General features: G+C 43.3%; 1 protein-coding gene across 1 annotated transcript; it reads right to left on the reverse strand.

The window, feature by feature from the left end:
- Positions 1–6,839: 6,839 nt before the first annotated feature.
- LOC116323644 (alpha-(1,3)-fucosyltransferase 4-like) lies at positions 6,840–9,257 on the reverse strand. The gene has a single exon (XM_031744020.2). The coding sequence runs from the start codon at positions 8,601–8,603 to the stop codon at positions 7,431–7,433; it is 1,173 nt and encodes a 390-aa protein (XP_031599880.1). The 5' UTR covers positions 8,604–9,257; the 3' UTR covers positions 6,840–7,430.
- Positions 9,258–15,103: the final 5,846 nt, after the last annotated feature.

Genomic DNA, 15,103 nt, shown 5'->3' on the forward strand with positions numbered 1-15,103 from the left:
ACAGTTTCACTTGTTAACAGGCTGTGAAAAATGTGTAACACAACAAAAGAATCTAATTACCCTCCGATCTTCCTATATCCCTGACATGGTGAAATGTAATAACAAATATACTTTCCTCATAATGGCTTTTATAACCACAAAATGACATTTTCACACTTTTTTTTGTACAGATGTAACATCATTTGTTTTGTGTTGTACAGATATAACATGCTAATGATATTTCAGGTGCTGATAGATGGATTTACTTAGTTTTTGGGGGTAAGCAAAGTGTTTCTTACTGTAGCATTAAAGGAAAAGGGCTTCTGTGCTCACAGCCACACCTGTGTACCTGAGGTGACCATATACGTTAATCATACCACAACCTTTGGCATCAAACAGTAAAAAACAAACAAACGGATTTTTAAATGATGCAACAATCCTTTATATGTATGACAGAAAAGGAAAGAGATATTAGGTCGGTTTAAGGTTAAGCTGCAACTTCCAAGGCTAATAAATGAAGCCAGTATGGACGTGCTGATCACAGCGTAGTTCCTCCAACGGCCACTTGAGGCTGGATCAAAAAGTGAGTGAAGGCTCCTTTACAGTGACAGCATTGGTTGTGTTGCTCACTGACTTTTGATGTCACACAAGTCCTGCACCAGACTCACTGAGGTCTTCTTCTCAGAAAACAAACAAACAACGATGATATTGAGGTTTGACATTAATTTGTTAGCCCTTTTAGAGACATGACGATCATGGTGACAGTGGAGGGATAAGCTACCAGTTGGTGAGTGGTACCAATCGATTGCTAACGTCCCAGTTACAGAGAGAGACCAGTCAGAGACCCCAACCTTCAGCAGGAAAAACTGTGCATTCTCCAACCAGTTGGTAGAAACCTCTTTAGTTGCTAGCAAACTGACACAATTGCCTGTAATTTGCAATTGCCAGCTGCTCTCTGAGCTTTAGTGAAAGTGCTGAGGCACAGCTTTTACTCTGAAGGCAAACGTTCTCTGTTTCTAGTTTGTGTCACAGTTTCTCAGGTTATACTACCGCTTGGAAAGTAGTCAGTACTGCTTTGCAGAGTAGTCGATGTCTTCCATCCAAACTAGAGGTGGCTGTGAGCAACCACGCAGTAATAAGCCCCGCGACCAGCTTTGCCTGGAAGCAACTGGCAGCATCCAGCTCCAGGCGTACACATTTTTTCCTATTGATCGTTGGTTGTATCACATCCAAAATGGTGGGCAACTGTCAAGAAATGTGCACATGATGTCACACGAGACATCTCTATGGGAGAAGAAGAAATAAAACCAGAACACAAAGAAACTGCAGAGGATTTTTCTCCAGAAAGTTTCACCTTTTCAAGCTGTTGTGGAGTCGCCCTCTCAAGCACTGCAATATCACTGAAATGGCAGTGAAGGCCAGCATGATTTTACACTGCTGCTTGCACCAAGCTACAGAAAGCTGAGCGATGGAGGACAAGCTGAAATGCCACCAAACTGTGGCTCATGCCAGCAGCTGTGACATCACATTTGGCTCACTCCGTTTGCAAAGGCGACCATAAGCAAGCTCACAGAAAAACTTCTCCTTTCATAACAACTTCACAGGGTCATAACTCATAACTCTTTATTAAGCCTTAAAGTTTGCATTATTAGGAGCTTTAGCTGCTTTGAATGACGGGAGGATATTGGTCCCAACTACTTGTAGCCACAGAATTGGACCTCTGAGTTGTGTTTGTGGTGTTGATCTTTTCTGTAGGATTTTTAATCCAAACATTATTTCACATTATTAAGTACAGAGTATCCAAGAAATCTGTAATCCAGTTTTTGTGAATAAAACTACTTTTTATAAGAATTTGTGCATTATTAACTAGCAGGGACCTGTGTCATGTATAGACACAAGGTTTACTGCATCATTGCAGTAAACCTTGCTAAACAAGCTTGCTAGCATTAGCCGACCAGGCAGCTAATACAAACCTCGAGTCAAGGCCTTAAAACGGGACTTCACAAACCAATCAAACCTACTATCTTGTGTCCATCTTTATATACAGTCTATTATTGTTCAGACATGAGAATGTGTTTTGTCTCTTTCTACGACTTTTGGCAAGGAAGCGAGTTTATGACAAGATCCAAGTTTTGATCTAGTCGTTAATCACGACAACGGCCGATCTGTTTGTCTTCAGTGTGATAAGTAATCATATGTTTTAGAGTGTTGAGTCTACCTTTTAAATACATCTGTTCTGGTGTGTTTGTGCACGTCTCTTTATCTTTTACACTAAAGCATGTTCAGGTGGGCTTTGTTGTTCCGTTTGCAAAACGCTGGGCTCAGCAGAAACGTCTCTGCGTTGGTTATACTGGAGTGAGATTAAAGTTGCAAACAACAAAGGGATTCATTTCATAGAATCACCACTTTATTGCACATAATTACATTCTCACACCACAACTTCACAGCGTGGCCAGACAATTTACAAGCAGAAGCTTCACAGAAGCTCCACCTCCTCATCTTCCTCCTCCCTTTGTCCTCCTTTTTTTCCCCCTTCTTCCTCTCGCTCCTGCTCTTTGTCCTCTCTGTGGGTGATCACACGACACAAGGTCTTGTAGTTAAGGTAACCAGCCACATCCCCAGGGGAAGTTTATAGACATCAGAGTTTTCTTCTTTCTCCACATTTAGCGTTTTGCAGACAGTTGCTGTCAGGTTTGCATCGAAGGATCACGCACGCTGTTAAATCTACAGACACAAACAGAGCTGACTTTTGCCTTTCAATTAGCTCATCAGAACAGAGAGATAAGTGCGGTTATGTATCATTGTCATACTCCACTCTGGCCTCTTTATGCATCCTTTCATCTGTGCTCTGCCTGCCTGTTTCTGTCTCTCTCTTCATGTACCCCTCCTCCTCCTCCTCCTCCTCTGTCTGTCTGTCTCTCTCCTCTTGTTTTTCCTGTCTACTGAACAGAGACGTGTTGATATGAGGGCCCGCTCGCACGGCCACAAGGGAACAAGTCTCTGGTGCTTTTGATCAGCTGCAAGATCAGACATGTCCACCGCTTCCCCCCCGTGTACACTCCAGTGACTGATCATGCAGTATAGTGCAGGCACAGACAACCAAAGATGCACACCCACACATGTTCTCGCTGTTAATCATACAAGCACGGGCACACACACAATGCACAGGGCCTGTGGTCCATGTGTCGGCTCTGCTCACATTGGGGTGCCTTGTTTGCTGGACACAAGGGAGCGAGAGCGAGATGGTGTGTGCGATTTCCCCTTTCTTGCCCTTTTTTTTTTCTTTTTTTGCTTTTGACAGTAAGATGGATGATTGCAATCACAGGAGCCATCAGTGAGACAGAGTGGAGGTCTATGGGGCAGTGAGACACAGCCATGGGAAACCAGCCTTCAGATTAATGCAACGCGCTGCCATGGGAACACTGTGCTGTTTATTTGTCGAGGGGTTTTGTTGTTTCATATGCATTTTCTTGCCCCCCTTACCTCCCCCCTTTGCGGTGTTTTGATAAACAGAACATGAAAGCTTCCTTATAAAATATGTGAAGGCTGTGTGAGAGGGACAGAGAAGGAGAGCTTTTACTTTTTTACAACATAGTGAGTCTGCAGTAAGTCTGCATGTCTCTTTAAACCAGTACAAATGTGACAAATTTCATAGCGATTATACTGGTCTCTTTGAACCCTCCCGAGAGAATGAGAGGCATAGTTTTCACTCCCCAGTCAACGGATGTTTTTAAGAGAAACATCTGTTGCTGCACAAATGAGATTACTGTGTCTCTAGCCAGGGGCCATGTAGGTTATGAATGGCACTGTTACTGAAGAAGGAGCTGTGAAGGATCTTTGTAATAAGCTGCAGCGGGTATTTAAGGGCTTTGAATAATCAAATTGCCTTTTATTCCAAGTATTCATCAAGGCTCACTTTATAGTTGTTCAAAAGTATCTCAACCACTTGTATCTCATATTGATACATCCGATATTTCACCTTGTTGCCAAGCAACGACTCACCTCATCCTCTGTAAACTTGTCAGCCCGTGACATGAGGTGTTATTTCGTGCTGCAGGGGAGCCACGAGGAAGAAGAATCACTGTTTCAATCTCTCTGACTTTACATTCTGCATTTCACTGGCTGAGGCTTGCATCATCATGAAACGCCTCCTTTATTGGTCTAATTCGTTGTTATCTGTGTGATGAATTCCTGTGAAGGGTCACCGAGTCTCTGCTGTGAAAACTGTGAATAATATTTCACAGTCGCTCCTCCCCTCCCATCCTGAGGAACTACTGCTCCTTCTGGGTCAAAGACCTCGAAGGCGCCGAGAATCGTCTGCTCGGGGTCAGTTTCTGACAAAACACAGGTAACGCTGCGAGCAGGGACTGTTCATTTCAAAGACGTCCATGCACACTGCACTGACTCACCTTCAGATGATACTTTTTGTGTCACCCTGCTAAAATGTAATGTTTTGATGCTAACTAATCTGGACTTTGCAGCACACACCAGAATCATTTCTGCGTGTGCTTTCAGGTAACTATTTTTTAATCCATAAAAAACATTAAGGATACTTTTAAAATCAACCTAGTCTGTGATCTTTAAATATGAATGACTATGACTGTGTTTCACTTAAAATATTAATCTCAGACTAGCTTTAAGTTATTATTATGTGGGAGAAATAAATTCTTCGGTTTGTATCCACTTTGTGGGCATGTGGTTCACAAATATAGAAAATCTAAATGCAAATATAAACACATTTTGAAAACACAAATCAATTTTTTAAAAAGGTGATAAAATTTGATGTTTTTATTTTAATTCAAGCTGATAAACAGTTAATAACAGACATTTTTTTAACATAAAACTCACATTTTCATCTACCGTCTGCTTTTCAAGAAATTGTTTAAAAATAGAGCCAAAGAAGAAGCTCTTTGGCATCTCTTATGTATGATATCGACTAAGCTGTGGTCCATATTTGTGAAAGCCTGCTAACAGAGGATGCAAACTGCCAGAAGAGGCAGTTCAGCTTCACAGAGCAAAAGGGAAAGAGCCCTATTAGCGTGCACACACACACAAACAAAAACACACACACTGGCATCTGTACTCTAACCTCATTGAACTCCTGGATCTGTTTCTACTCAGAACTCGAGTCTCCTTCTTTTTAGGCCTCTTATGGTGCCTGTAACACATGCCCACTGAGATACCAGATCTGCTGTGGTTCAGTTAAGTGAAAACAGCTGGGGTGGCAACCTGTGTCAGTCAGCATAAACATCACAGAGACTGGAGATCGTTTATAAACGATCATGCAGTTGATTGTATTTCTGCATATTTTCTTTCTTGATTTGCGAGATTTAATGCTTAACGAGAAGCATTGTGACAGTCAGTATTGATTACTGTGTAAACACGATCACAAATTTTAATTAAACGAGCACGAGACACATAAATAAAAGTTGCTAAGCATCGCAGTGTTTGCAGGGAAATATGTATAATAAGCATGTCAGATATCCTGTTCAGGGTGTTACTGCTGTGTGCCTCCTTTTGTAGTCTTCTCAGTGATCAGATGCGCTTTTTAATGCACATTAAGAGAAGTCTGCTTTCTGTGTGTCCATATGTCAGCTGTCTAGCACCTGTTCTGTCCACAGTGGAGAGGTATAGATTAATGGATCTATATTTGAAAGCAAAGATGGTAACCAGTACTCACAGTAACCAGATATGCTCGCATGAATGGTATTAAGACAGGGATAAGGGCTCTGGCTGTTCTGGCCATCTGAAACCATTATTGCTGATAGACGTGAGTGGTTTCACCAGCTGTTGAGGCATCAGCTCATTATGGGAACAACATTATTTGCCGCCTGTAGGAAATGTCTCATTTGACAGTGTGAAGTGTTAATTCTGTGCCATGGCCTCAATGCAGAGGTGTAAATTTAAATGATCTGCATCACATCATCAGCAGTCCTATCAAGTGACTGCTGATGCACATGTGTTCACCTCCTCCCTTCTTTTTCTTCTTGTTTTCTGCATTACTGCCACAGCCGAAGCCACAACAATATATAACAGATAGTAAAAATATCAGCAAAATGAGCGTGCGTGTGTGCTTATTATGCAATCTTAAATGAAAAATGCAAAACCCCAGCGCCTCAGGTTTGAACAGTATTAGGTTTGGGGTCTAATGACACCTTTAAAAATGACTCAGTTAGAGCAGGAACAGCGCTGCAATAAAGCGATCAGTGATGTGCAGACACAAAGAACAGGCTCTGGGTGCTGCGGTGGGGACATGTGGCCTTCTGTCTTAGTCACCTCCAGGAAGTTGCAGGTAAACATGTGTGCCCTTTCTCGGAAAGCTTATTTCCTGCACCAGCATATTTGTTTGTTCCTCCTCATATTTTCTTTTCCCATCTCACTATCGGGTAAAAGCTGCTTCACAGAGGTGTGAAACCTGACCAAAATATGTATCATAACCCAGATACAGTTAGTCACTTCTATCATTTATCTTTAAGATAGACTGCTGCAGACAATCAATGCTGCTTCAGATCAAAGTCAACGGTAAGGAGTTACCTGAACCGGTAATGGCTGTCAGACGTGTGCAGTACCTGAGCAGGTTGGGCTCGTTTCAGTATGAAGCAACCCTGCCAGATTCACTCCCGCCCTGGGTGATTGACTGACAGAATGTTATTGCATGTTATTTTTGTTTCATATGACATTAACTCATTCGCTTAGCAGGCACTCAGATATTTTGAATATGTAGACACAGTCGCACATGAACATTTGGTCACTTAAAAAAGAAAAAAAATATTATCTGAAGACTAAGCGTGGTCTTTCTTCTTTGTCACACTCTTTAATTTTGCAAAGCAACAAAGTCAAATTAATTTTACACTGCAGGCCACATACAACATGATTTAATCTTAAGTGAGCCAGACCAGTGAAACTACATGGTATGTAAAATTACATAAAAAGTTCTGGATGTTCATTGCACTGACTCTCCTGTAATTACAAAATATAACGTTTTTATGAATTCACATTTTTAAAGACACGCTTTATCAATTAGAAAAGCTGTAAAACTTAAGAAAATACAATTATAGTTCCTTCACATTTTCTAAAGGTGTCCAGATGACCCTACTGGAGTCTTTGCCGGCCCCCAGGCCCTATGTTTGACACCGCTCTACTCCAACTGTTTTAGCAGAAGGATTCTTACTGGCTAGATGGGAGTAAATTAAATTTAATAAATAAATTAAGATAAAAAATAACTTCTAGAAGGATTCACTCAGATAAGATCAATGATCATAAATGTATTTAAGTTATTACATTATTTAATTAAATCACATAAATTAAATATACTCTTTCACTGATGATAGAAAGATTTGATTTGTAAACTCTGGAAGCAGCATGTGGTTAGTCAGTCTTTCCCCTCTCACGGTCTTATCTCTCGGCTTTGCCGTCATTTCAAACAGGTGCTGGAGGTGTGATGCATGTTTTCACGAGTAGAACCAACGTGTCAGGTCTCTGACCACATTAGTCCTGCCTGTGGTCCTCCTCACCGCCCTGCAGGCCGTGCAGTAGTGCTCGTTGAAGAAGGTCGGCTGGCGTACGCCGTAGCTCCTCCTCCAGTCCAGGTGCCGTCTCATCTGAGCCGGGCTCCGCCTCAGCATCAGCAGGTATTGGGCCAGCTCTTCCACTGAGGGGAAGTCGTCCACGTGGATGAAGGCCTCGGGGGGCAGGAAGCGCTCATAGTTCTGCCTGGACGGACCCAGCACCACGGGGACGGCACCGGCCAGCACGGCGTTCCACAGCTTCTCCGTGATGTAGTCGGTGTGCTGGGAGTTCTCCAGCGCCAGGTAGAACAGGTACCGTTTGACGAGCTGCACCACGCTGTCTGTCGGTAACGGCCAGCCCGCGCCCCCGAACACATCGATATGGATGTATTGGCGCAGCTGGTTGTAGAAGGTCACGCGCGCCTGGGACTCCGACCAGTTGCTGATGACCCAGGCCACGAAGCGTGACCGGAGGAGTTTGGAGCTGTGAGGTCCGCGAAGCGGCTGAGCAAAGCTCTTCTGGAGAGCCCCCTCTGTGCGCGCGCGGGGGACCAGATACCCATAGGGCAGGAAAATGTCCGAGTCTGTCCGGTAGCTCATCGTGAGGTTGAAAACACCTTCTAAACGCCAGAGTCCACGCGTGTGCGTGGGAGACTCGAAGTTCATCCATATCCACTTTTGCGCAGGTGGCCGCGGTTCTGGTGGGAGATCGGCGTAGCCAGTGGCAATCTCCCGGTGGTGAATTATCACGGCGTCAGCCTGTGGGTACCTGAGCGCGTCGTCCGTGAGCGTGCAGCCGTCTATCTGAAACAGCTCGAGGCAGTCCGGAAGTTCTCCATACTGACCGAATGGATGCGTCCATATCAGCAGCGTCACCGGGCTGTTCTCCCCAGGGAGAGAAACCAGCCGGTCAGGCGCTAATGGATCCGGCAGGTAGAGCAGGCAGACTCCCACGAGTAACAGGAAAACCACGGTGGCCACGCACACAGAGGAGCAGACCCCTGTGAGAACACGCACGCAGCGGTTTTTCCGCGGGAATAACCCTGAGAGCCCGTCTGCTCCGTGAGCTGCGATTGAGGGGCGGCCCTCTGGTCTCCAGAGATCCCCAATTCCCATCGACGCCCTTCACCCTGCGGCTTCCCCCAAAGCTGCTATAATATCAGTTTGCGTCTTTGAGATATCCGCACAGCCATTTGAGGCTTTTCGGGGAAAGTAGGTTAAACACCGGAGTCCATTACAGCCGTGCTGTCACACCCAGTGTGCTCTACTTTTAAAGTCCTTGTAGTTTCAGGTGTGACAAAGAGAGCAAGGTACAGTTTAACAGGCAATAAAGCTTATGGCATTCCACAGCTCCTACACACTCCTTCCTCTATTGTTGCCTCATTGTTGTCTCATCTGTCCGGCTCGTCAAGAAAAACTTCAAACTACCGTCATGGCTCCTGTAAAGTAAAAAATGTTTGTCCCTGTGCTGTAGGATATACTTGACGTGGCAGCGTAGGTCTGGGTTCTAGTTACAGCTGAATAGGGCCTTTGTCAGGCCTGTTGACTGTCGGAGGACTTTTCGGGCACTTTTAGCGTGGGTAAACATCTTGACCCAGGGCGCGGTGATCCGCTCATAAAACAAGCAAATGTTTTTTAATTAGAAGGCCCTTTAAAAATCGGCTCCTGAGTAAGTTTGCGAGTATAATGCAAACAAGGTAAGATTGAGGTTTAAATCGAGTGTGCAGAAAGTGTAACACTGAACACTATTGCATGGCTCTAACCCCTGAACTACTGTTTATGATTATTAAGTCGTGTAAACAATCCCTCGCATTTTAAAGGATGACAGACGGAAGTTCTTCTCAGCAGCAGTTCTTTGGCCCCTGAAAACTTGACACGGCCTCTTATGAGACGCTACACCTGTCACTCACCACTTGGTGTCTCCCTACACAAGCGCAAAGCTTCCCCGTGCGCCGTCCTGTGCCGTTTGTTCGGTGTGTAGTGACATTAGGGATCTTCCTCAAAACGTGCATGTCTAATTTGGCCAATGAATAAACATCCCAGCTGCAAATTAGTCATGCAGCAGCGGTGCTTTGAAAAGGTTTGTCTTGAATGTTTTATTTATTAGATATAACCCAACATTGCAACACCCTCTAACTAAGATGTGACTCACTGTTTTCATTTGATGATCTCAAATAAAAATACAAAATAAAAAACAGTTGTTAACACAGTGGCGCATTACTCTCCCTGTAAAAGGATCAACTGTCCAGGCTGTTGTCATCATATGAATCCATTCTGATCAAAACTCATGAAAAAACGATGAGGCATCAGGGATGGAAACCGTGCACTGTGTGTTGTGTCTGAGCTCTGGTGGGCAGGAAAAACACGCCGTGACTGGGACGATGTTATTCCTCCCCACAGACACAGAGTATGTCATGAAGTCTGAATGTGAGCGGAAAAAAATGGCAGACAAGGAGGAGTGGGAGGAGATGAAGCAAGAAGCATGTGTGTCTCCGCTGGGTCCTCCTCCTTCCTGTTACATCCATTCACTTTTCTTCACCGTGGAAGAAATGTGTGCATGTACATGTGCATGCACGACTAGTTATCCCCATAAGAGGTTTTGTATTCTCTGTGCATTATTTATTCTCCCTTTCATCTGAACAGTTCTATTTTCAGCCAATCATTTAATGTCCTGCCTGGGGTTATCTTGTGTTGGGAAGAAACCTACCCAGACATAAGTTATGTAGACAAGTAGTGAGGTTTAACATTATAAACATGTGTGCCTCTTCTCCAAAATAGCAGAGGCTCTTGAGCGCAGGAAATGACACATAGAGATGAGTTTGTTTTTTCCTTTTATTAGTTCAATTTTATTTATTTTAAGCCTTTTATGCAGCACAAAGCCATGCAAATGTGTCTGCAAATGTACTATAATTAAAGTCAAGCTGATTGGTGATATGCTGACATTTTGCACAGCTCAGATTACAGCCACGATGATACACACAAAGCCTGGCATTTATGTTTGTGTCATCTCGCCTGCTGGAAGAGAACTTATGTGACATTGTGCTCTTTCACTTGTTGTTGCAGATCTTGAATCCCTCTGGAGAGATCGATATTGCGTCTTTCTCGGTTCAAACATCTCTCCAACAACAGACTTGTGGGCACATGTATGCAATCTAGATAAAAGGACAAAAACACACACACACAAAACAGACAGAAGAGCTCTTCATGTCACTCTGTTTTGACCTGGGAAGCCATCAAACTGGATGTTTTGCAGACTTTTCCAGTTGTTTGCTACGATTTCCAGACTGCTGTTTACTGCTGCCTTCCTGTCTCTCAAAAGCAATACCGCTGTGTATCTGTATGTGTTTTTGTGGATGTGTGAATCATGCCAGCACACAGAGAAGCATTCAGTTTTTGATGGGACCTCCAGGTCTTCACTCATCTTCCCTATTGATTTTCTCTTGCTCTCCTCTTCGCACTCCCAGGGGATTGGATGTCTCAATTGGTCCCGCCGGGGCGAAAGAGAGCGTGAGCGATAAAGAAACAGATAGAAGATGAGGGGAAGAGAAAAGTGAGAGGAGAAAAATGAAGGGGAGAACACAAACAAGGAGAAGAAGAGCCAGGAGGGGCCTGCGGTCGCCGCGATCACTGAGGCCCTCGCTGACCCCTGACCTTGATCATGACCTCAGAGGTTGCACCGGAGGTCAGAGGTTGTGTGAAAGTGCCACTGCGGCGATTCACTCCACTGCTGGGTGATGATGATCTTATGCAGCCTCCCCAGCCTGTCTGACATGATCAGTGTTGCACTCTGCCTGCGGCTCCCAAGGGCCACACATCCATCTCTAACCCGGCCACACAAGGCCCGCTAAAAGCACCTTACAGGCAGAGTCAATGAGCAGGAGGAAAAGGGACACAAACAGAGAAAAGTGGGAAAGCTAAAGGACAGAAAGGCTGCTTTTAGCCCGTGGCTCTGGCTCTAGTTGTATAATGGCAGCGACACAGAATCTGTGCCTATTTCTATATATTTAAACTTTAACCAGAAGTACTGATGAGGCTTTTTAGACGTTAAATTTCCAAATCACAACATGTTCCTCCTGTTGTTCGTGTCATGAGCAATTTGAGCTGTTTTTCCTCCCCTCTAATTTTAACCACAGAGTAATAAAAAGGCAAGTTAGAAAAGGAGAAAAAAAAACACCCAACTCGTGTCATTCATGGCAAACATGCATGAACCTCTGTAGCAGGAACACGATCATTTGTAGGCAGTTTGATAACTCTGACTGTTACTTGTTCCGACTTACACTGTGTACCCCCTGCTGCTTCAAAGTAATCCAGAGCCAAGTGAAGCTTCAGTCAAATCCTCATGGAGATGCTGTGTGTTGAAATGCAGAGTTTGAGAAGAGCACAGCACAAAATCAACTGACTGGTAATGTTCACGGCTTGTAGACTTGTGCAGCGCACTCTGTAGAAAGATCTTTTTTTTTCTTTTAAAGCCAAATTACATTAGCACATTACACCTTGACAACAATTTGGCATCAACACTTGGAACAATTCATGTAAATGAAAAGCGTAAGATCTCTGTTATGTTCGGATAAGTGACCATTAGCCACAGCAACATTTAATGGTCCCGCTGATAAGAAAACGCTTTTATGTGCTTAGATAAGAGTCTAGTCATGGATTATTGTTAATTATTTTATGGTCTATCCTATTTATACAACTGTCCCTTATTTGTGATGATTGATTTTGAAAGGAAGATTTTAAAAATCTTTCACTGTTTCAGAGTTTTGAATGATTTATTTATTTTTTTTTGCCTTATGTCTGCCACAGTGTTTCTTTTTTCTTGTGCTGAACATGGACTGCATCACGGATAAACAAAGGCACTCCAATCACAATATCTGACTAATTTAGTCCTCCCGTGCAAAGCAAAACATTTGCAATAATAAATGAGGCCATCTAAAAGAAAAACCCTGAATAAATGAGTGGAGAGACACAGCCAGTGCAGATGTTTCCACACAGGTGCACTGCATGGTACAATTAAACAATTAACATCCACTCATGCTCCGTGGCATGTAGATAAATGCTGAGCAGGCCCAGTGGATTCTCATTTTCTATCACAATGGAAGGAGGAAAAGATCCCTTTGTAAGAAGGGGCAGAAGCTTCAATCACAACGCTCAACAGTTTTTTGCTTCATTGACTTAAAGCACATCTGCATTTAGATCTACTGGAAAGAAATGGGGTTGGAAATATACAACTGATGACGCTCCTGCAAACATTACAGAAGAGCAATCTTAAAGACAGATGTTGTATGAAGGGGAGAAGTTTGCTTTCTGCCACTCAAGCCTTTAGAAGTCAGGTGACAAACTATAAAGTGTAAAGCAGTCCACAAAAGGGGGAGGTGAAGCTAGATGTTTGGGTCAAAACAGAAGACTTTCACTCAGGAGTGTCGGGTTTGTGTCCAACTGGGATCCTTTTTTTATATTTCTCTATAGTTTTACAGGTTGGTTAGAGTAAAACACTCAGAATCTGGGTTAAACTCCTCACAACATTAACCAAGTATAAATTGACTCCTGCACACCAGCAGTGGCTCTTTTGTGCTTTTGGGGGAATTTTTCTGGCACGATTTGGATCATTTTTTGCTGTTAGACGAAGGGTCAGTGGGAATCAATGCAAACTCACCTGGTTGTTCGCCTTTTCGGATGTCTGGTCTCTTCCTGAATGTCCCCATGCACGGGGCATGAGGGCTCACAAAGTGTGAAAATGATGTGAATCATTCAATGTGTGACCTTCGCAGTCACCAGATCTCAACCCGGTGGAACACCTGCGGGAGCTTTTGCACTGGTGTGTTAAACGGCTCTCCCCAGCACCGCTATCATCAAAACACCAAATGAGGGAATCCGTTTTGGATGAATGGTGTTGATCCCTCCAGTTGATTCCCAGAGACTCGGAAACATTGTGACCCAGCACCTTACTAAGTTTGGCTGTTATTTCTTTAATTTGTCCCCTGCATGTACATTCCCCATGTTTTTTATCGATCGGCACAGATAACTTTTCCTTTCTGTTTTACTCCTCATACTAATGCCAGCCGCGTAAAAGCCACGCATCATATTCCTTTCAGTGTTTTCTTTGTGAGATGGGAAGAGATAACTATACAAATACAGCATAATGGACACATTGCAAAGCAACTAAGCTGGTACGGATTATCTCAGACCTGTATTTCTGGTTTGACTTAATGATAGGTAGCATCATAAGTCAGGGAGGCCAGAACAAGGAGACACTGATTAACAGAGGGAAAGGAATGAGAGGATTAAACACAGGATTTATTCGTTCATATGCAGTTTTGTCTTGAAAATAAACGCATCTAAACAGCATTCATTGTTTCCTTTTGTAGATCAATTGCTAATAGTATTTAAAAATGAGTAGTGAGCAATTTAATGTGAATCACACTTCTATTATGTCCTAGTGATTAAATTAAAGCAGATGTATCCATTTCTTCGTGTGACTGATTCCTAACTGCAATTCGGTGCATTTTTTATTAAAAGCATGTGACTGGGTGTGATTAGCAAACTGAAGCCAGCCTTTAATTCACTGTATTATGTCTATAAATGAAGTATAAAATAAGGCAAAGCTATTAAGGCTACATATCAGCTGAGCACTGAGCCCCATTCATACTCTTGGGAGGAGGGAGACACAAACAGCTTCAAATCAAATCAACTAATGGCCTGAAAGTTGAGCGAATTCAAAGCACAAAAATGCCCACCTTTGTATTCACAAAAATGCAGTGAAAGAGGCGTTATTATCTATGGCAAATTCTCATGTTATTTTTAGTCAAAGCAATTAGAGTGCAATGGCTGTAAAGAAATGAAAATGATTGAGGGCAGGGGTGGGGGGTAAAGCTATGAAATATTTTTGTTAAATGCTCCAAGCGTTCAAGGAAAAAAAAAAAACAACAACAAAACCCTCCAAAGTGTGAATGCAGGCGTGGATTTTCCACACTGCCAGGCCTCAAAACACACTCAACAAGTCAAATTTGGGAAGCCACAAAGTGCTAAAAATGAAAACAATGTGCAGAGCAGATGTGTCACCCTGATAAACCTGAGCAGCTCGGCTCTGGTTTGGTGTGCAGAGCCTGAAGCCGAGGCGTGATGCGTTTTAAGGTGAACGAGGCGGTGCAGTTTGACACAGGAATTTAGGGCACCCCATACATACAGTGTAATTAGAAATTCTTTGCATATCCCTCTGAGGCACGTCCACACACCGAGAGGGTCAGAGGACATGGTCAGCAGGAGTGACGCCTCAGGAGCAGCCTGGGTTCAGTGCATTGCTCAAGGTCGCATCAACAAACGATATACATGCACAGTGACACTGTGACCACTGGGCTGAATGCTGCAGCGCTGACTTCACTGGATTAACAGCACAACAAGCTTATTTGATTAACTAATCTGATTAATATCTGTGCCGCTGAAGAATTCCTTAAACTGAAGGCTCATGTCCTTAATCGAATTATTGCAAACTGAGAAAACTAAACTAAAAGAAATAACCTGCTCAAGAGCTGGAGGCCACTTCATCTTTTTACCAGTTCTTTACTATTTGTACACTAGATCCAATCTTTTCATAACAAAAACAAAACATTTGCAACAGA

Source organism: Oreochromis aureus, linkage group 14, assembly GCF_013358895.1.
Source record: "Oreochromis aureus strain Israel breed Guangdong linkage group 14, ZZ_aureus, whole genome shotgun sequence".
In the NCBI taxonomy this organism is placed as follows: Eukaryota; Metazoa; Chordata; class Actinopteri; order Cichliformes; family Cichlidae; genus Oreochromis; species Oreochromis aureus.

Bases quoted from the DNA above. Each gene is read 5' to 3' on its own strand.
- LOC116323644 (XM_031744020.2), bottom strand. From the start codon at position 8,603: ATGGGAATTGGGGATCTCTGGAGACCAGAGGGCCGCCCCTCAATCGCA.